Below are 21,406 nucleotides of genomic sequence, written 5' to 3'. Positions count from 1 at the left end.
ATACAAAAAACCAAAATTGGTTTTAAAGTCGAAATGCCAAATGTTACTTCAGGTTTTTGCCCCAAAATTTCCCCAAAAGACAAAATTCTTATTTTTATTTTCATTGAAAAAACTTGAACTTTAAAAAAAAGAAATTATTAGGGAATTTGTCCTTATTTTGGACCTAGTACCTATTTTGGGTCTACCAAACCTAATTCAACGAAATTGTGCATTTCACCAAATCTGGCAGGAATGTGCCACTTGAGAATGATTCTTGCTGTCATTATCTTCATTTTGGTGAGCAAGAATAATTCACTTTTTCCTCTTAAATCAGAAATATTGCAATAAATATATCACTCTTCACTTTTTTGTTGGCAAATTGGTTCTTGCCAATTAGGTCCAAATTTTTCACCACTACCTATTCTCAGATCGGGAAACTTGTTTGACTTGTGGGTAACGTTATTTTCAAAAAATCATTGATATTTTTTTCAAATTTGTGAAATTAGCATGACTGTTTTGTAACGCGCTGTACTGTTTTTTGTGGAACTTGAAAATTGAAATTAGTTTTATTTAAATTCCAGATTTTTTTCAAGATCCAATTTTTTTTAATTTTTGCTTTTGTGGTGTTTTTAAAACCGCCTTGTGTCAGGGGATCGGTAAAATCTTACCGAACTTCGGTAATGAAGTAAATTTTTGTTCATCGGTCAATCGATTTTCGGTAAAATTCAGTTCATTTTTAAAGATGATTTAACGATCTAAACTTAACCCATTTTTCAACTACCAACCCTAGTAACATTTTAGGTTTTAAGTAGGCCATAAAAGCCTATTAAGGCCGTATGCGGGTTTTCAGAACCATGATAAAACCTGTAAGTTTAAAAATGTTACTAGGGAAACTCGGTAAAAAAATCTAAGAAATCAAAGTTTTAATGAGATCATATTTTGCCTCAAATCGTTTCCAAAATATCAAAACAGCATAATTTTGTGGTATTTAAATATATCATTTAAAAAACTCTTTGAATGCCAAACGCGCGAAAAACTCATTTGTCATATGGTTTCCGCACGCTTGTTATTTAAAAGTTAATAAGTCATAATTTCATATCGGAGATCAAAGTTAATCCTGTGTATTTCTCAAAACTAACCAAAGAAATATCGTTTAGTAAATCAGTCAAACAATTCATTTTTCAATCGTTCCGTTCCCACTCTCGCACCAACATTTCTCCAATATACTCGCTGTCGCTTGCACGTGGTTCATCCCGTCTTTTAGAATATTATTCATTCCGAGCTTACTTTACAAGATTGATTTTCTCACCTCTTAATGGTTTGATTTGATGCTATCCTGCTGTTACGCGGTGCGCCTTCGCGCTTTCTGATTTGCTAAACTTGTTTGATTTTAGTACTGCTTCATACTGACAGTGATTTTTTTTGTTTAACTTTACTTATCAGCTAGAGTTTCTTATTTTTTGTCCATTTGTTTTTTTTTTATTTCATGTATTTAGTTTTTGTTTTATATGTTTTGTATACACAGTTTGCTTCACGATTTTTTATGCCAACTTTTAGAATGTTTGCTAAAGTAAATGTTTGCGATTCCACTTTGTAGTTTTTTTTTTTTCTTTTCGGGAATTGATAAATTAAAAATGGCGGTAAAAGGAATGTCGTTTTCCTGCTATTACTTTGTAAACAAATAAATTGTGTCTGTTTTGCTGCAATCGTCTACTTACAAAACAAAAAAATGCTAAAATTAACTTGTTCAAATTAAAACGATAGAGAGTTTCAGTGTGTTTTTCGACAAACGCTTCGCTTTGTTTTATTTTTCTTAGTTCTGATTATTTCAATTATTATTTTGTATATAATATAGATGCAAGTTGCATTGTTTGTATATTCATTTTCGTAGTTATTTGTTCACCTTCGCTTTTCTTTGTGTTTCTTTCTTCTTTTATTTATGTAATAAATTAATAGTAACGTACAACGAAAAAATGTTGTTGTTTTTCCCCCTCTCTTTCAAGTTGGTTAAGTTTTGTGTAAAAATTATCCGCTAGGCTTGTTCAACGAGTACCAACTACAATCTACTTTGCAAGAAATACTACCGTTTGTGTTTTATGTACAAAGAAAAGGTTTCGAAAAACCTTCCACGATTCCACGATTTTTGATTCGTCTTCTTGTCTGTGTGTCCTCGTTTTTGATTTGCTTCTAATAAATAACGCGTTCGCTCTCTCTCATAAATCTCGCTTCGATCGCAGTGTGCCTTGCACTAGACCTAACTTGCGTGCAAGTTTGCTTGCATTGGAAACGAACCTCTCAGGTTCGTATCGTCTTCTAGTCGGAAATAATGTACAAATTAAATGCATGCAAATTCTGGCTTTTGCATCTTCTTTACAAAATGTCCTGAATGTTGAAGTTCTCATTGTCCAGCGAGCTGAGCAGATCCTGCGCGTTAAACTGGCTCGGATCGCCCACCGGCAGGTTCTCCAGAAACTCCAAGCTAAAGTCCGCGTTCGGCATGACGGAATTGTTGTTGTTGCTGTTGTTACTCCCACCCTGGCCACCACTTCCGGCACCACCCTGTCCGTTAGGACCACCCTGCGGATTGCCACCACCACCACTACTACTGCTATTGTTGTTGTTGTTGCTGCTATTATTGCCCGGATTGCCGGGTCCTCCTCCTCCTCCTCCTCCTCCTCCCCCGCCCGGACCAAGTCCCGGATTCTGGAACGAGTTCATCACAGATTGTTGCTGCTGCTGAAGCGACATGGACTGGCTTTGGCTCATGTGAAGCTGCTGGTTTTGCTGCATCTGCATCTGTCCCATCATGGCCTGCTGCTGCTGCATCATGGACATTTGCTGCATCGGATTTTGGCCACCCTGGCCCTGGTACATGCCCATCTGGTTCTGCTGCTGCTGCTGCTGTTGGCGCATCATGGCCGCCTGCTGCTGCATCTGGAGCTGGGTCATGCCGCCGCCGCCGGGCATTGGGCCGGCGTTGAGGCCGGGACCGCCGTTGGGCATCACCATGCCGCCGCCGCTGCCGGGGCCACCGGGACCTGTGAGAAGAACAATGGTGTTGTTAAAGATTTTGTTTTATGAAATTATTTAATTATTTAAAAAATGTGCAAAGATCAAACAAAATTATCACAATCCAATACCCGTTGACTGGCAGCGAAATTATGGAAAAGTAAAGTTTGTATCAAACTCAGCATCGGATATTCGGTGGTGACCACCCTCGCGCTGCCTCCAATGACCCATTTCAGATTGTCAGAGAACCCAGCGGCCAAATTTTTAGGTCTTTGGGCCGTTTACAGCCTAATTATCTATTTTCTATGGTTTTTTATTCACTAAGCGATCTGTAAACTGTTCCGAATAACTGTATTTAAAAAGTTTAATTTCAAATCCGCCACTTTCTGTTATTTTAACAATATTCGATATTGAAATGGCATGAATTGTGTTATTACCGTCTGCCCTTGAGGACCTTGAAAACAACTCTAGAATTTCACTCTTAGCAAGACCGTTTCTCGGCAACCAGATGTTAGATCTACATTGTTAAAAAATCGAAAATTTTCAGGCCTGTTCGAAAACAAAGGTGCAGCGGCTATGTAACCAGCATAACCAAAATGACAAAGTTCAATCTAGGAAAAAAATCGACAGAAAACAAACTGTTAAGATTCAATCAGAACTAAAAAAAATTAAAACTAAACTTATCCAAAATTATCAATCTTCTAAACATGACCAATTCTTTGGATTATTTAAAAGATGATTTTATTTATTTCTGAGATTATTTGCATTCTCCTCAGCAATAAAATTTTGTTAGTTTAGCATTTTTCTAAACAATCAGTTCTTTGTAAAAAAATGTAATTTTTTTTTTACTTTTTGCACTCTTATAATCTTAATCCACCATTAGGTGGTTGGTGCCTTCCTCACATTTACAAAGTAATCATGAAAATAAGTTTATGAAAAAAAAAATATATACCTGATACAGACTTTTCCAGAAAAGATGCAGACTCTCATTTGAAGCAATGTGGCAACCAGGCGTTTCGCATCTGGCGCGACTCTCGCACGTAAACAAAAAGACCCGGCCTTTTGAGGTTATGCAAAAATTCACTCTTTTTTGCAGATAGAAAAAACTTTTTCTTAGCATAACTTTTTAAATACTTTACTAAACAGAATGAAATTAAATGGGGTCTTAGGGGACCCCAAAACGGATCCGGCCAAAATCGGTTCAGCCAGTTCTTAGAAAATCGCGTGGAAAAAAAATCATGTCTACACACATCCCCACAGACATTTGCTCAGATTTTGATTCTGAGTCGATATGTATACGTGAAGGTATATTTAAAAAAGTTACAGAACTAGTTCATTGAAAACAAATTGGCTTAAAAAATAATAACTATTTTTAAAAAATATTTTTTTATTTTTAGCATTATATTCTTTCAAACATGAACTGATTAAGGAAATAAATTGAATTTTCAAAAGAATATGTCTATGATTTTCTGCATTTTTTCAAAATGACTTATTCTTTGAATGTTTTTTATGTTTTGAGTGACTAAATTGCTCTTTAAATTAATGCTGTTTTTGGAAAACAAGTAGGTTTTCGAATTACCGTAAACCGGGGTAGCTTTGATAGGATTTGAATTTGTTTTTGGAATATTTTCCAACGAGTAAGGTTTTTCTCAAGATTATTATTTTTAAAACATGTACTGGGGTAGGCCACACAAAGTCCATGCTCTATTTTGGAAAAAAAGTGTTTTTCAGTAGTGTTTAGAAAAATAGTTACGTAAAAAATTCTTAATTTAAATTCCGGGGTTCCTTTGATAGTCAACGTTTTGCCTTCCTCACCTCAATGAGGAAAGGCTATAAAATCACTCAAACAATGAACTTCTTTATTCAACCTCGTAGACCCACCTTCACGTATACCTATCGACTCAGAATCAAATTCTGAACATATGTCTGTGCGTGTGTCTGGATGTGAGTCCGTGCACCGAAAAATATGCACTCGATTATCTCCGGAATGGCTGAACCGATTTGGACCGTTTTGGTCTCATTCGATCCGTCTTAGGGTCCCACAAGACCCTAGTTTATATTATGAAGTTTAGAAAAGTACTTCAAAAGTTATGCTAAAAAAACAATTTTAGCTAAACTTCGTAAGTTTGTAAAAAGGGTGGTTTTTGTAAGAAAACCCGTCATGCTATACATTTTTAGAAAGGTAAAAAAGACCTTTCCAACGCGTTAAAAAGATTGACGATCTGACAACCCCATCAAAAGTTATGATCACTTAAGTGTTATTTATACATTTTTATGAGGCTGGATCTCAAATATTTTGATGAAAAAGTTGTCCGGTCTATCATACGATCCATCGTTGGATAGGTAATCAAAAAACCTTTCCAACGAGCCCAAAATATTGAAAATCTGACAACCCTATCAAAACTTATAAGTACTTTAGTGTTTTTAATACACTTTTTTTGTGGCCGGATATCAGATATTATGATAAAAATAAATGTTATTTATACACTTTCTTGAGGCTGTGTAGTGTATTCACTTTATGAATTCGAGGAAGGCACCAACCACCTAAAGGTGGATTAAGTAACGTTTTTCTTGTTAAAATCATATTTAAGATGTTCAAACTTTATTTGTACGTTAAATGTACCATCACTAATGTAGCTGATATAATTTTTAAGAAAAAAACCAATGTTTATATTAAGTTAACTAAGTTTATAAGCTTTTTAACAAAATACATATAAATTTTAGGTAAAATTGTTAAAAAGTCGGAATTTTGCCTGAAATTTGTAAAAACTAGTTTTGTTTGTAAAATTATCGATTTATATTGCATTTAATACTGAATTCGAAGCACGAATCACAAATTTTCACATTTTACATGGAATTTGTTCCACCGAAATTGCCTATAAATTTGGAGATGTTTTTAATTTATGTTTCAAAAACACATTTTATTTATTGTTTACAAACTGATTTGGCCTTCTCCTAGTGGAAAATTGTCCAAAGAATCCGAAAATGCATTCCGTTTTCCGATTTAAAATCATGTTCATTGAGAAAATCATGACACTTTGAGAAGTTTAAAATAATGACTTTCATCAACATTTTCTTAACTATAGTTAACTAACTTTTTAAACTTTTCAACATTTTATGAAATGTTCTTTTTGAGGAACTTTGAACACTTCTCTACCACGGTGAGTATGTTTCTAAACCATTCCTTACGTATTTTAATTGTACTCTTCATTTTGCGGAAAAATCGCAAAACTATCAAAGTCACCCCTTTTTACGGTACTAATTTCTATGAGTTTTTTTTTATTTCAAGCGTGTTCTTTACAATATTTAAAGAAATTGGTGTTTATTTTGCATTTTTTGGTTAAGAGTAGTTCCTAAGCAGATTGAAACACATTTTGAAATATTCTTTTTATCGAGTTTTTTTTTTATTCGTGATCGGAAGTTCTTTGCAAAAAAAGAATTCAAAGAATTCAAAATAAACCTGAAAAGTTTTTTGGATTATTTTGATATGAGAAGAACATTCTTCAAAAAGTATTTTATTCTGTTTTGTTTTGCACTCTATTAAACATGACAGTTAAAAAAAGCTTTTGTGAGTTATGCATTCCTTTACAGAAAATAATTTTTAATATTTTGCTAAGAAATTTCGTTCAAAAATCCTTACATTTCCTGTCATTCTATACCGTATAGTGACAAAATTGCCCTCTAATCACCACCAAAAGTTCAGTAAAGCACACAGTTTAAGTGATGAAAAGTTAACTTTTTCAACACTTGTTTCAAAAAGCAACACATTTCGCGACACTGTTTTGGTTTTGAAATTGACAAAAAATTCTGAATCAAAAGCGCTTTTTGTCAAATTCTTCGATGAGTTTTAAAAGGACCCAGGAGATATTGCTAAACAGAGCTCTTTTTGCATCGGTATTCGATCAACTTACGAAATCTCATGCTTGATATTATTCATCTATAAGTCCTTCATAAGTTCAAAACTACATGAAATTTTGTTTAAAATAAAGAAAAATTAAAATTAGTTGCGGAGGTCCTGCGCTCCTACGGCCTTTTTAGAACTAGAATTGTAAAAATGTTGCAAAACTGCCTTTTTTCAATGAACCAAAAATAGAAAAGTTAATTTTCTAGCAATTTCCTAGTGCGGTATCAATTCTAAAAAACGAAAAGTGTTGCGCCAATTTGGGCCAATTTGGTAGGATATTGGATACAACCAGAAATGTGCTGGAGCCCTACATGGTTTTTGAAACTAGACATGAAAGTAGATATTTTGACAGCGTTGGTCTCAAATCAGATTTTTTTAGATTTTGGTTAAACCAAATTAGATTCGAAATTCGATAAATTCGAATCAACACTAACTGAATGGCTTCATACATAACTTCTGAAACATACTGAGAGCGTTCAAAGCAAGTTAAGAAATATTTTTTTGGAAATTTTGAAAAGTTAAAAAATTAACAAAACCAAAATGAGAAATATTATTATTTGAATGTTCTCAAAGTTTAAAAAATAGTTTTTAATAAATATTCTTCGCACAACTTTCCACTCACGGTAGATGGAATTAGTCTCAAGTTAAATTTAAATATTATTTTTAGTAGAATAAATTCAACTCACCCGCTCCAAATCCACCTCCCGGCCGCATGCTTCCTCCGCCGCCTCCTCCCGCCACAAAGTTCATACTCTGCTGCTGGCTCATCATCATGTGGCGCCACTCTTGCTGCTGCTGCTGCGAACCCATCGGCATTCCCTCCGGTCCCACCTGCACGTTCGGCGGCCGCTGCACCGGTCCCGGTCCCATCGGACCCCCTCCGAAGCCTCCGCCCATCCCTCGCGGATGTCCTCCGTGCTGTTGCTGCTGTTGTTGCATGTAGGCCGCGTGTTGCGCCCTCATCATCGGCCCGGAGGGAGGAATCGGTTGCTGGGTTATTCGCCGCATTGTCGCTGGGAAGCGACCTCCGGCGGACGCGTGCAGCATCTGCTGTTGGGCCAACATGGCCGCCGTTGGTCCACCGTTCGGACCGACTCCCTGCTGTTGCTGGGCCTGCTGTTGAGCCTGCTGCTGCTGCTGGGCCGCTTTGTAATCCGGCGGAGGAGGTCGTCCCCCGACGGCCATCTGCTGCTGCATGGCTTGGGCCCGGATCATCTGCTGTTGCTGCATGTACCGCATGTTCATGGGACCACCCGGACCCGGCCCAACCGGTCCCATGCTGTTGTGCATCATTTGACCTCCGGGACCGGGGCCGCCACCCATCGTGTTCGAAACCATCGAGCTGAGACCGCTCAAGCCGCCGTTCGGACCCATTCCCATGCCGCCCATGCCGAGCGGAGCGTTCGGATTGGGACCGCCACCGCCGCCCATCGGGCCGTGGGGTGGACCCTGCTGCTGCTGTGGACCTCCGGGGCCGTTTGGTCCCGTTGGTTGTTGTTGTTGCGAGGGTTGACTTTGGGGACCGGGGCCGCCACCGCCGCCGCCTTGGGGAGGAACCTGGTTTGGATGGCCGGACGGGACTCCGCCGGGACCGGCACCGGGTTGTTGTTGTTGTTGTTGTCGCTGACGCAACGCTTGCTGCGTGAAGTTGATCGTCTGCGACTGGGACACGGTGTACTGGGATTCCATCGAGGAACCTGGAATTGAGGAGAAAGAATTATTAAATTTGTATACTATTTATTTAAATTTGTGTTATTTATTTGTTCTTTTATAAAAGATTTTTTTTGGATTTTTTTTATAAGGTGTTGATAAGGATTTGATATGGTTTTGATAAGGTTTTGATAAGGTTTTGATAAGGTTTTGATAAGGTTTTGATAAGGTTTTGATAAGTGTTTTGTGTGTTTTGCTTGGTGTTTTGTGTGTTTTGTGTGTTTTGTGTGTTTTGTGTGTTTTGTGTGTTTTGTGTGTTTTTTGTGTTTTGTGTGTTTTGTGTGTTTTGTGTGTTTTGTGTGTTTTGTGTGTTTTGTGTGTTTTGTGTGTTTTGTGTGTTTTGTGTGTTTTGTGTGTTTTGTGTGTTTTGTGTGTTTTGTGTGTTTTGTGTGTTTTGTGTGTTTTGTGTGTTTTGTGTGTTTTGTGTGTTTTGTGTGTTTTGTGTGTTTTGTGTGTTTTGTGTGTTTTGTGTGTTTTGTGTGTTTTGTGTGTTTTGTGTGTTTTGTGTGTTTTGTGTGTTTTGTGTGTTTTGTGTGTTTTGTGTGTTTTGTGTGTTTTGTGTGTTTTGTGTGTTTTGTGTGTTTTGTGTGTTTTGTGTGTTTTGTGTGTTTTGTGTGTTTTGTGTGTTTTGTGTGTTTTGTGTGTTTTGTGTGTTTTGTGTGTTTTGTGTGTTTTGTGTGTTTTGTGTGTTTTGTGTGTTTTGTGTGTTTTGTGTGTTTTGTGTGTTTTGTGTGTTTTGTGTGTTTTGTGTGTTTTGTGTGTTTTGTGTGTTTTGTGTGTTTTGTGTGTTTTGTGTGTTTTGTGTGTTTTGTGTGTTTTGTGTGTTTTGTGTGTTTTGTGTGTTTTGTGTGTTTTGTGTGTTTTGTGTGTTTTGTGTGTTTTGTGTGTTTTGTGTGTTTTGTGTGTTTTGTGTGTTTTGTGTGTTTTGTGTGTTTTGTGTGTTTTGTGTGTTTTGTGTGTTTTGTGTGTTTTGTGTGTTTTGTGTGTTTTGTGTGTTTTGTGTGTTTTGTGTGTTTTGTGTGTTTTGTGTGTTTTGTGTGTTTTGTGTGTTTTGTGTGTTTTGTGTGTTTTGTGTGTTTTGTGTGTTTTGTGTGTTTTGTGTGTTTTGTGTGTTTTGTGTGTTTTTGTTTTTGTTTTTGTTTTTGTTTTTGTTTTTGTTTTTGTTTTTGTTTTTGTTTTTGTTTTTGTTTTTGTTTTTGTTTTTGTTTTTGTTTTTGTTTTTGTTTTTGTTTTTGTTTTTGTTTTTGTTTTTGTTTTTGTTTTTGTTTTTGTTTTTGTTTTTGTTTTTGTTTTTGTTTTTGTTTTTGTTTTGCTCTTAAAGCTGTTTACCATTAAACTCCCAAGCTCTTAAATAAATTACAGTGGACTCTCTCGTTGTCGCTATTAAAGGGACCGTCGAGAGCGGGAGTTATCAAATTATAGAACGAAAAATCAAAGCAAGCTTCTTGAAGGGACTGAAAAAATTATTGACAGCAGGAGCAATATTGATATCGAGAAGATCGACAGCTAGAGAGTCGACTGTATATGGAAATTCCCTAATTTTTCTCGAGCTTGGGAGTTTAGGTTTTTTTTTTAATTGTTGAAATAATAATTTATTCAATTTTGTTGCAAGATTTTTTCCTCCTTTAATAATTCAAGAATGTTGATGTTACTATTTTTTAAACTAAAATTACAAAATTTATTGTAAAACAAATAAAACATTAATATTCTTTGAAAACATATCCATTTTTGCCTACTATTCACCACCAACCCCTACAATTATGCACGTAATGACGATGTGCCACTTTTCAAGTTCTCCCCAATTTCCACTCCTTTTCGCCCCACCACCACCCGATAACCATTTCCATCAGTGAAAATTCTACAACACAACACCATTACTACTAATACCACAACTGCTGATGGCATCCTCCTGTGTGTTTCTCCCCACAGTTATCATCCTTTTTTCGTGTCTGAGATTTCCCCCCACCACCCATAGTGAGCGATGAGTTCCGGCGCCTACTGCGCAAGCCCGTTACGCGCGAGCATACTTTCAGGGGTATTTTCGGTGAGTGGCTCCCTCTGTTGCACACAAGAATCCCAAGAGTTGGCACGTTAACGGAATCGGTTCAAATGAAATGATAATAAATTTGGACAACCGAATAAATGAGAGTGGATAAATGCGTGTGGATTTGGGGAGGTTTAGTGGGTGGGAGTGGGAGCAAAGTGAGTGGGTGGTATGAAATGTCATGAAGTTGGGTCTTGGCTTGGTTCGTTCTGCCTCTTGGAGTAAGTTTCACGGCGGAAACGCTGTGGGACACGGTCGGGTTCGGGTGAGTTATGAGGGTTGGAAGGTGGGTGGGTGGTGACACCAGGGAGTTTGGTTTGGGGGAATGGTTGATGGTTTTTGGGACGAAAAACGATGAGGGTTGAAATGAGTTTCCACAGTCCCGAAACGGGACGGGAACTCGAAGTACCCGAAGAAATGCTGCAGCGCGCTAATGGATTTTTTTTTTTTTTTTTTTTTTTTCATAAAATTATTTTTATTAGGTCCTTTTCGGTACTGGGACCTGGTTAGGACCGAGTCGGCTTTTGTAATTACAAAAAACTGAATAATTACAGAGGATCTTGTGTGTAAATGTTAGTGGGAGGGGAGCCGATTACCCGCGGCCTACTCGGGGTTAGTAGGGAAGGGATTGATGTTAAAGACAATGCGTGGGAAGGGAAGGGGGATTGTGTAGGGGTCTTGGTTGGCTCTTCTGGCCTTTGCGTTTTGTCCTCAGCCGCAACTCGGTGTCCAGCTGCTGGGGCGATCTTGCTTTGCTTCCGGTGCAAACCAGAAACGACGGCTTTGTGTGAAGGCGAGTTATACTAAATAGAGGAAAACTAACTGAAGAGAAACTAACTGGAAGAAAACTAAATAGATATTTTGGAATCTGAGAGGAACTGATAGATAGGATAGAGAACATCAAGGTCTAGCTGAGATAGCGCGTCTCGCATCGGGATTTCTGGTGGTCTTCCTCGGGCCCTGAGGGTATCTTTCAACTTAATTCTGTGAGCCTGGTGATCTGGACACGCCCATACGAGATGGTCGATGTCCTGATAACCCTGCCCACAGTCGCATATGTTCGTATCACTCATGTTGATACGGTAAAGATGAGCCTTGGACGAGTAATGGTTCGACATAAGGCGGGACATCGTTCTGATGAATCCACGCGTCAAGTCCATTCCCTTGAACCAGGCTTTTCTTTGCACCTTAGGTCGTATGGAATACATCCAACGTCCTTTGGTGTCGTCGTCCCATTGATTTTGCCAATCCAGAAGCGCACGCTGCCTCGGAAAACCGTAGCATTCTTGTAGGCTAATTGGCCTTTCAAAAATGTTTCCACTCTCAGCACCCTTCTTGGCGAGCAAGTCCGCTTTCTCATTACCCGGAATCGAGCAATGAGCGCGGACCCATACCACCGTGATGCTGAAGGACTGAGCCGCCAGGTTGTTTAAAGTCTTGCGTATTTCCGTGAGGAAAAACGTAGACTCCCTGGTCGGCTTCAGAGTCCGGATAGCCTCAACAGAGCTAAAGCTATCGGTGAAGATGAAGTAGTGGTCAGGTGGCATGGTCTCGATGATTCGCAGTGCGCAGTAAACCGCGGCTAACTCTGCGACATAAACCGAACTCGGGTCCTTCAGCTTAAAGAACAGCTGATAAGATTCATGATAAACACCGAAGCCCGTACAGCCGTCGAGCTTGGAGCCATCGGTGAAGAATCTGTTGTTTGGAGGAACATGGTTGTACTTTGATGCGAAGATCGACGGTACAACTCCCCGCAGAAGATGGTTTGGGATACCGCGAGTATCGGCTTTCATGGACGTGTCGAAGCCAATCAGGGTGCTGCTGGTTAACGGAGGCGTGCGCTGTACCGTTGTGCTCGGGCTCCACTCCCACGATGACATAAAGTCATAATATAGAAGCATGCGCCGAGACTCAACGTGAAGGTTCAGCAACGTTTCAAAGTTGTCAATTACCAGTTTATTCCTGTAATCACACCGGATCAGGAACCGGTAAGACAGTTCGTAGTAACGAGTTCGCAGAGGCAACACTCCCGCCAAGACCTCGAGGGTCATGTTGTGAGTTGAGTGCATGCATCCCAAGACAATGCGAAGACTTCGGTACTGTATCCGCTGGAGAACCAACAAGCGTGATTTCGCAGCTGACTGGAAGCAGAAACTGCCATATTCCAGCACCGAGAGTATCGTTGTCTTGTACAGTCGAAGCAGGTCAGAAGGATGAGCACCCCACCGATTGCCAGAGACGCTGCGCAGAAAATTAGTTCTTTGCAGGCACTTTTGCTTCAGGTAGTTAATGTGCTTCCCCCATGTTCCCTTCTGATCAAAGATGGTTCCCATGTACATGAAGTGGTCCGACTGCTCGATAGTCTTTCCCGAGAGAGAAAGATTGAGCTGCGGCGGTTCATGCTTCCCCGTAAAAACGACCAGTTCCGTTTTCTCCGGAGAGAATTCAATACCCTTTCCAACTGCCCAATGGGCCAAGTTGTTCAGGGTATCTTGCAAGGGTTCTAGCAGATCGACTTCCTTCTTGGCAGCGATTGAAACCACTGCGTCATCTGCGTACTGTATAAGGGTGCAGTCTCCGGTCAAGCAATCATCGATATCGCTGACGTAGAAGTTATACATGGATGGACTAAGGCGTGAGCCTTGTGCCAAACCCATGTAACTTATCCGGGTGATTGCCAGATCACCTTGCACAAAGTGCATGTGTTTTTCTGACAACAGGTTGATGAGGAAGTTGCACATCGTCGGATTGAGACCGCTCCGCCGCAGCTTTACTCCCAACACATCGATGGAGACTGAATCGAATGCACCCTTGATGTCTAGAAAGACAGAAGCCATTTGCTGTTTCTTACCACGGGCTATGTCGATCCCTGTGGCCAGCAAGGCTAGACAGTCGCTTGTTCCCTTGCCTCTCCGGAAGCCATACTGCGTGTCAGACAGCAAGTGCTCTCGTTCCATCCATGGTTCGAGGCGGTCGAGGATCATCTTCTCCAGCAACTTGCGTAGACACGACAGCAAGCTGATTGGACGATACGAGTTGTGGTCGGATGCCGGCTTACCGGGCTTTTGAATGGCAACCACCCGGACCTGTCGCCATTCGTGTGGAATTATGTTCTGCTCCACGAACTTGTTGAACAGATTCAACAGACGCTGCTTGGCGACGTCCGGAAGATTTTTCAGCAAGCTGAACTTGATCTTGTCCGGACCAGGAGCAGTGTTGTTGCCCGTCAATAGTGCTATGGAGAGCTCTACCATCGAGAAGGGAGGATTAGAATCGCTCCCATCAACAACGTCGAATGATGGTTGTGTCGGCACCGAGTCCGGGCACACCTTCTTGGCGAAATCCAATATCCACTTGTCCGATTTTTCCACACTCTCGTTCGGAACGGAACCTCTACGCATGGCCCTCGCAACGCGCCACAGAGTGCTCATGGACGTATCTGCTGGTAATCCTTCAACGAACTCCCGCCAGTACATTCGCTTCTTCCGCTTCAGAGTATTACTGTACCTGCGATCAAGAGCTCTGTACTTTTGGAAGTTCGCTCGGATTCCACACTTGCAGAAGTCCACATAAGCTTCAGACCTGGCCGCCGAGAGATCCGTACACTCCTTGTCCCACCAGGGAAGAGGAGGGCGCGTTCGGATGTACGGTCCCGGGACGGGTTTTGTCTGAGCTTGTAACGCACTGTCATAGATCAAATTAGCCAGAAACGCATATTCTTCAAGCGGTGCCAACCCAGCTCGCAACTCAACTCCAATGGAGACTGCCTCCGCGTACTGTTTCCAGTCGATATTTCGCGTCAGATCGTAAGGCATCTCCACCGTTGTCGATTGCTGTGGGCCATGGCTAACCAGAATAGCGATCGGCAAATGATCACTGCCACGAGGATCTTGAAGCACGTTCCAGTCACAGAGAACTGCCAAACTGTTGGAACAGAGCGACAAGTCGATGGCACTCGCCTTCGTACCGGACGTAGTTGGCGTTGGTGGTGTTGCAATCCGCGTAACTTGCTTGTCCCTGTTTAGGAGGGTCATCTGGAAGTCGTCGCACAGTTCATGAATCAGATATGCTTGAGGGTCTGTCTTGTGACTTCCCCACTCGATGCTGTGAAGATTAAAGTCACCCAGAACCAGTCGCGGTGCCTGCAACAGCTCAAGCATACCCCACAACTTTTGTCGAGTTAACGACACCTGTGGGGGAACATAGACGGACACAATGCAAATGTCCAGTCCTCTGATCCTGGCCTGTACTGCGACTGCTTCGATTCCTCCTAGCTTCGGGAGCGTGACCTTTCTAAAAGTGTGGCATTTCCTGACCCCAATCAGTACGCCTCCACCTCTATTTGGCCCTGCCCTGCTCTCTGTGATGATGTTGTACCCCCGGAAAGCTGGCGTCTCATCTCCGATAAGAAACGTTTCGCTCAGCGCAAACACATCACAGTCTCGTTCGAATGCGAATTGTTGAAAATCGTTTAACTTGGGGGTTAAACTTCTGCAATTCCATTGTAGAAAGGAGATGCCGTTTTTCGTTTTTGGTGTATTACCCATCAAAGGAAATGAACGACAAGAGGGGCGTCGTGCTAGCAAGCTGTTTCCCGATGTGTCTAGCGAGAGGCTCAAACCTCTTTATGATTAAACGCGTCGGTTCACTCACAAAAGAGCACAGCCATTCCACGATTGTGGAAAAAGGAAGGACTCCTTTGAAGGCATCGGTGATCGGATTCGGTTGAGGAACCGTTTTTAGGGGGATCTTTGGCAGCTTGGGAACGGGCTTCAGCGGCTTGAGAGGAATCGGTGCCGGCTTCGGTGTCGGCTTCGGTGCCGGCTTCGGAGCGGGCTTACCCGACGGACCGAAAGGAAAATCCTCCTCGAAGTTCAACGAGTCACTTTCCTTACCCTTGCCGCCAGCGGCTTTCCTGGACTTGGAAGCCTTGTTGCGCTTCGGGTTTGGTCCGGAAGAGTCACTTTCTTCGTCTCTCTGGAAGAGGACCTCCACATCGGAATCTTCGTCCCCCGAATCTTCGTCCGCCAAAGGAGCGAAGCGATTGGGGTGGGTCACCTCACTAAGGATTTCCGCGAAGGACTTCTTGGAGCGTTCCCTCAAGGATCGCTTCATCTTGTCCTCGCGCTCCTTGTACTTTGGGCATTGTCGAGTTTTGTGCGGTTCCCCGCCACAAAGCAGGCATTTTTCAGCCTGCTTTTGGCAATCCACGTCCTTGTGGGGGCCGGCGCACTTTGAGCACTTGCTCTTGTTGCTGCAGTAGGTCTTGGTGTGTCCCAACTGCTGGCAGTTTTCGCAGCTCATCACTCGCGGAACGTACAATCGAACTGGAAGCCGAAGCTTGTACAGCTCAATGTAGTCCGGCAGAGCTGACCCTGCAAAAGTCACCCGGAACGAGGCAGAAGGAATGAACTTCTTCTGGCCACCCTCGGTGGTGACGTTGCCCAGTTGCCGGCACTCGAGTACCTCCACAGCTGGAAGTTTAGGGTTCTTGAAGCGTCCCACCGCCCTTGAGAGGTCGACAAGCGACAGACTGTCATCGGTCACCACGCCGTCGATCTCGACTTTGTGGGCCGGAATCCAAACACGGTACTCAATGCTGAACCGCAGATCAGTTACGATCTGATTAGCTTGCACCGCGGAGTTCACGATCACGCGGAGCTTGCTCTTGTTCAGCTTGGTACATTCGACCACCCCAGGATAGTGCTTCTGCAAATCCTTGGTGATCTGTACAAAGTTTAACGGCTTCTGTTTGGGCCGGAAGAAGACCACCCATTCCGTTTGCGATCCCTCTTGATACTGACGAGGACGAGGAATCGGTTTTTGGGAATGAGGATTCAGGAGCGGTGGGGGATTTGGATCCGGATTCGGCACCGGTGTTTTAGGAGGAATTGGATCTGGATTGGGAGAAGGAATTGGGTTTGGAGTCAAGGGGGGAATCGGGTCTGGAGTCAAGGGAGGAATCGGTGGTTGAGGGGGAACCGGATTCGGATCTGATTTAGGACGCTTTCGCTTCTTCCTCTTAGACCCGTCCGTGGATCCCCCTTTACCGTCAGCATCCTTATCCTTCAGGAAGTGATCCCTGTTGGTGGTGTTTGAAGGAACTCCCGAGACAGAGTCCTTCATTTCCACGTCCTCGTCACCATCAATGGATGAATCGAAATCAGATTCCTCGTGTTCCGACTCGGTCGGATTACTCGCTAATGGATTGTTGTAAGGAATATACACAAATGGTGTTATGTTTTTTTTTTCTGTAAGTTGGGGTGGATATGGACTATTAGTTTTATGAGTATTGAATTTGATCACAGCGTTATATTTTTTCCTTATAAAGGTTATTTAGGCGATTGTAGCCAAAATATTCTCAAAAAATAAAGAAAAATACATTAAAAAAGATTTTTCTAACGGAACACAACAAACTTACAATGACTTCTTGAGAAAAAAAAGAAAGTTAATTTCAGATCATAGATCGGATACAGTCGTTATAAATATTTTTAATGAATTCTCCGATAATCGCAATTATTTAACACTACAACGAATTTTTTTGTTTAGCTAATTACTCAAAAAATAACTGCAAATCAGCAAAAAGATCAGTTGTAATTAATTTGTTTTGCTTTTGGAAAGGCTTAAAATTATGGAAAAAAGATTATTTCTGAGCTTTAAAGTACAACAAAAGCTTTAATGTATTATTTGTCATTTTTTTTAAAGAACATTACTAAAGAAACATGTTTTTTTTTTCAAGAGGATTTCAAAATTAAAAGAAAATTTTCCTTTATTGTCATGCAAACTGTATCAATAGTGTCGAAGATATAGATGGTTGAAAACTTAAGGTTCAATAAATAACACTAGAAAAACATTTTTTTCAAATTTTCTGGCTTTTAAAACCATATTGTAGAAATTCAATAATTCTCATAAAAAATTAGGCAATTATTCGTGATTTGTGGGAATGAATCAAATGTATCGAAAACCGGGGTGACTTTGATAGGATTTCAATTTATTTTTGGAATACTTTCCTATTGGTAAGGTTTTTTTCAATATTATTATTTTTAAAACGTGTAAAAAAGGTTTTTTCAACAGTTCTTATTTTGTATTCCGTGGTGACTTAGATAGTCATAGTTTTTCTTGTTTTAATCATATTTAAGATGCTCAAACTTTTTTTGTACGTTAAATGTACCATCACTAAATTAGCTGATATAGTTTTTTTTACAAAAAACATTTAAATTTTAGGTAAAATTGATAAAATGTCGAAATTTTGCCTGATTTCTTTTAAACTCGTTTTGTTTATAAAATTATTGATTTATATTGCATTTTATACTGAGTTCGAAGCACGAATCACAAGCTTTCACATTTTACCTAAGATTTGTTCAACTGAAATTGCCTATAAATTTGGAGATTTTTGTTTCAAAAACACATATTATCAATTATTTATAAACTTATTTAACCTTCTCCTAGTGGAAAATTGTCCAATGAATCCGAAAATGCATTCCGTTTACCGATTCAAAATCATGTTCATTGAGAAAATCATGACACTTTGAGAAGATTTAAATAATGCAATTCAACAAAATTTTATTAATTATAGTTTACAAATCTTTTAAAATTTTCAAAATTTTATTAAAAGTTCTTCTTGATGTACTTTAAACACTTCTCTACCACGGTCAGAATGATTCCATATCATTCCGGACGTATTTAATTTGTACTCTTCATTTTGCGGAAAAATTTCAAACCTATCAAAGTCACCCCGTTTTACGGTATCTTTAAATTTGAAAAAAAAATATATAAAAAATAAGACTTTATTTCAAACAAAAATTGTGTACATGAAAAACTCAAAAATGGAGTGGATCTTTATGATTTCGATTACTTTTTTTTGTATTTTCAGCCTTTTATTTGGGGAGCTCTGGGAGGATTTTTTGATCGACTTGGTGTCTTCGGCAAAGTTGTAGCTTATGATCAGAAATTTTCGAAAAAAAATCGCACGGAAAAATCTGATTTATTTAATTTAATTTTTTATTACTAAAAGTTAAATTCCCAAAAAAAACTTTTTTTTTTTTAGAAAAGATCGGTTTTTTGGATAAAAAAGTCGGAAAACTGTACAAAAAAAAAATCCTTTTTTTAAGCAGCATTTAATTTCCGATCGAAAAGTTCTTTTTCTTTGAAGTTTTTTTTCGATAAAATATACATTTTTCAAATTATAGTTACTTTAAGGTATAAACTTTCGATTTCTTTTCATTTATTTGCATTTTAAAACTACTTTTTAAAGAAAAGCACCCCCCAAAAAATATTTTTGAAATGCTGATAAAATTTCCTAAAATTTTCTCACTGAAACTTTAAAAATATTACAATTAGTTTCTGACAAAGAATACGAACCGATGAAAATGTTTTTTTAACGACTCACCTAATCAGCCTGTAAGTTTCAGCTGAAGATATCTCGCAATTCAATAAAAAATTATAATTTGGACATAACTATGATTTTAGTAAAATTATCCATTTGGAGACTTTTTCAAAAGTAAAGGCTGACTTTAAAATTTTAAAATTGAAAAAAATAAAAAATCGTAAAAAAAGATAGATTGTAAAGACTCAACTCAATGATAACTTTTTCAAAAATTTATTTGGCCGATTGAAAATAGTTTTACACTAAAAATTTAAAAAAAAATCTAAGTTGGGTTTAAGTCGAAATCGATTTTTGTGATGAGAATTACATCAAAAAGTGTGACCATATTTTTCTGAATAGTCCTGTTCTTACACTACAACTTTGTCGAAGACACTGAATCGATCAAAAAATCTTTACTTGAGATGCAGATTTCGGAATATTTTTGTAAAACTTTTGTATAAATAGAACCCAAATTTGTATCAAGTTTCAAATAAATCCGGATTTTCGACCTTTGTTCAAAACTTTTTGCCAGCCGCATTTTTGTGTGTTTTTCTGATTTTTATTCTTTAATATCAATTTATAGTTTTTCAAACAAAATCTAAACATACATTTTCTTACCAAAATAAACAGCAAAAAAGATTATTATGGTTAAAAATTCAAATTTTTATTGAAATAGATTTTTATCAATTAAGAATATTGTTAGTTATTTTTTTCTTGAAATTTAGGCTTTTGATTTTTTTCACAAATTTTGAGTTTTGGAACGAGAACGTAATACTTTTGGATTTTTTCATTGATATTATGCAAATTTTTGACTGTAAGATAACTTTATAGTTTCTAAAGCATTTTATGAAAAGAATAGTTTATTTTATTTAAATTTTTGGATTTATTTAATGTTGAGTTGGAAATATCAAAAGTGAAGAAATTTCTTTCACAACAACCTTAGACTAAACATTTTAAATTATCGATTAGCTTCCCCAACCTGCTTCCCATTTTTCCCCCGCCTACTCCTCTTTCAAAAATCGAAAAGAAAAGCCGCCCCCAAAAAACACTTTGTTTTTGTTTACAACTCTCTCGCCCATCATTCTCCCTTTTCTCTCTCCCTCTCTCTTACCTTGTGAGTTGGCAGGTGCTTGTTGATTTGGTTGCTGCTGCTGAGGATTGCTTGGATTGTTTGGGCCACCGCCACCTCCTCCGTTCGGGTTGTTGTTGCCATTGTTGTTGGCACCACCCTGGTTCGGATTGGGACCACCCTGGTTGGGCTGCTGCTGCGAGTTGGGACCTCCGTTCGGGGCTTGCTGCGATTGGGGACCACCGGGCTGGGGTTGCTGAGATTGCTGCTGCTGGTTGGCTTGCTGTTGTTGGGCTTGCTGCTGGCTGAAGAAGACACCCTGCTGGGCGGCCACCGAAACGCCGGTCTTGAGGTCACCGCTCAGGTGTAAATGCTGACCGGCGGAAACCTGGAGAGGGAAGGAGAGGAGATTTTTTCATGGTTTAAAAATTGGTCGATTGCTATCAATAGGTACGAGAAAATGCTTGCATTTTTGCAGTTTAAATATTTTCCCATACTGCAATGTTACATTTCAGAAAAAAAGTCTGAAATTGCAATTTGATTCTTGTCACATTATTTTTTGCTGTTGGTACGAAAAAAAAATTTGGGAAAATTGCTTCCCACAATCTGTTTACCTGGTGCGAACCAAACGCCTACTTCAATGTCGAGTATGATCGAGTGTGTGTTGGTGTTTGCAAACCGCCATGTGTGAGTGCACTCTCGTTGAGAGCGATCAAGAGGATAACACAAAAAATGCAAAGCGGTTTTTGCCGTGTTCACAGCAGTGAATCTGATATTACTCAGTTTAGAGTTAGATTTGATGAAATTAATTGAAAATTGCCTTCCTGAAAATTTCATTACTGCAGCCGGCACTAGCTAGATTCAGCTAACTAAGTGTACCAAAGTTGATTGTAATGCACACATAAGCCGATTGGCAGACCCAATTCAATTACACTCAATGTTTTGTAAACTCCAGCCGCCCAATAAAACTAATTGAACCCGGCTGATCTTTGACCCGGCAGCTTTATCCCAAACAGCAGCAGGCAGCCAGGCAAATTATTCATAACCATGTACTCTGGACGTTTTTGAGCGTTGCAACCTGCAACTGAATGCAATTTTCATTATATTTGGTTCAAACAATCACATACACACACACTCTCACGTGTGCAGAGCCCAAAAAGCCAGACACTTGTTTATTATGCTCAAATAAGTACGCAAACAATATCGACCCTTCCACCCTTTCTGCCTCCACCTCCTGAACAACCCGTCATTTTTGTGTGCCAACCAATCGGGAAAACTGACACATTTTGCATGCACTTCCGGCTGGATGCACTTCTGCTGCTG

The 21,406-nt window shown here is 39.7% G+C and overlaps 1 protein-coding gene across 3 annotated transcripts in view; it reads right to left on the bottom strand.

The window, feature by feature from the left end:
• Nucleotides 1–1,109: 1,109 nt before the first annotated feature.
• LOC120420263 (neurogenic protein mastermind) overlaps nt 1,110–21,406 on the bottom strand; it is a 232,366-nt gene continuing 212,069 nt past the window's right edge. For all 3 annotated transcript variants that reach the window (XM_052707597.1, XM_039583259.2, XM_039583260.2), the window contains 3 exons: nt 20,126–20,471; nt 7,579–8,589; nt 1,110–3,017 (listed from right to left, as the gene is read on the bottom strand). In XM_052707597.1, coding sequence (XP_052563557.1) covers nt 2,350–3,017; nt 7,579–8,589; nt 20,126–20,471 — 2,025 coding nt within the window. In that variant the 3' untranslated portion in view covers nt 1,110–2,349. The remainder of the gene's footprint in view (nt 3,018–7,578; nt 8,590–20,125; nt 20,472–21,406) is intronic.

The sequence above is a fragment of the Culex pipiens genome, chromosome 2 (genome assembly GCF_016801865.2).
Source record: "Culex pipiens pallens isolate TS chromosome 2, TS_CPP_V2, whole genome shotgun sequence".
Classification (NCBI taxonomy): domain Eukaryota; kingdom Metazoa; phylum Arthropoda; class Insecta; order Diptera; family Culicidae; genus Culex; species Culex pipiens.
The sequence above is the reverse complement of the archived record's forward strand: the minus strand, read 5'-3'. Positions and strand labels throughout refer to the sequence as shown.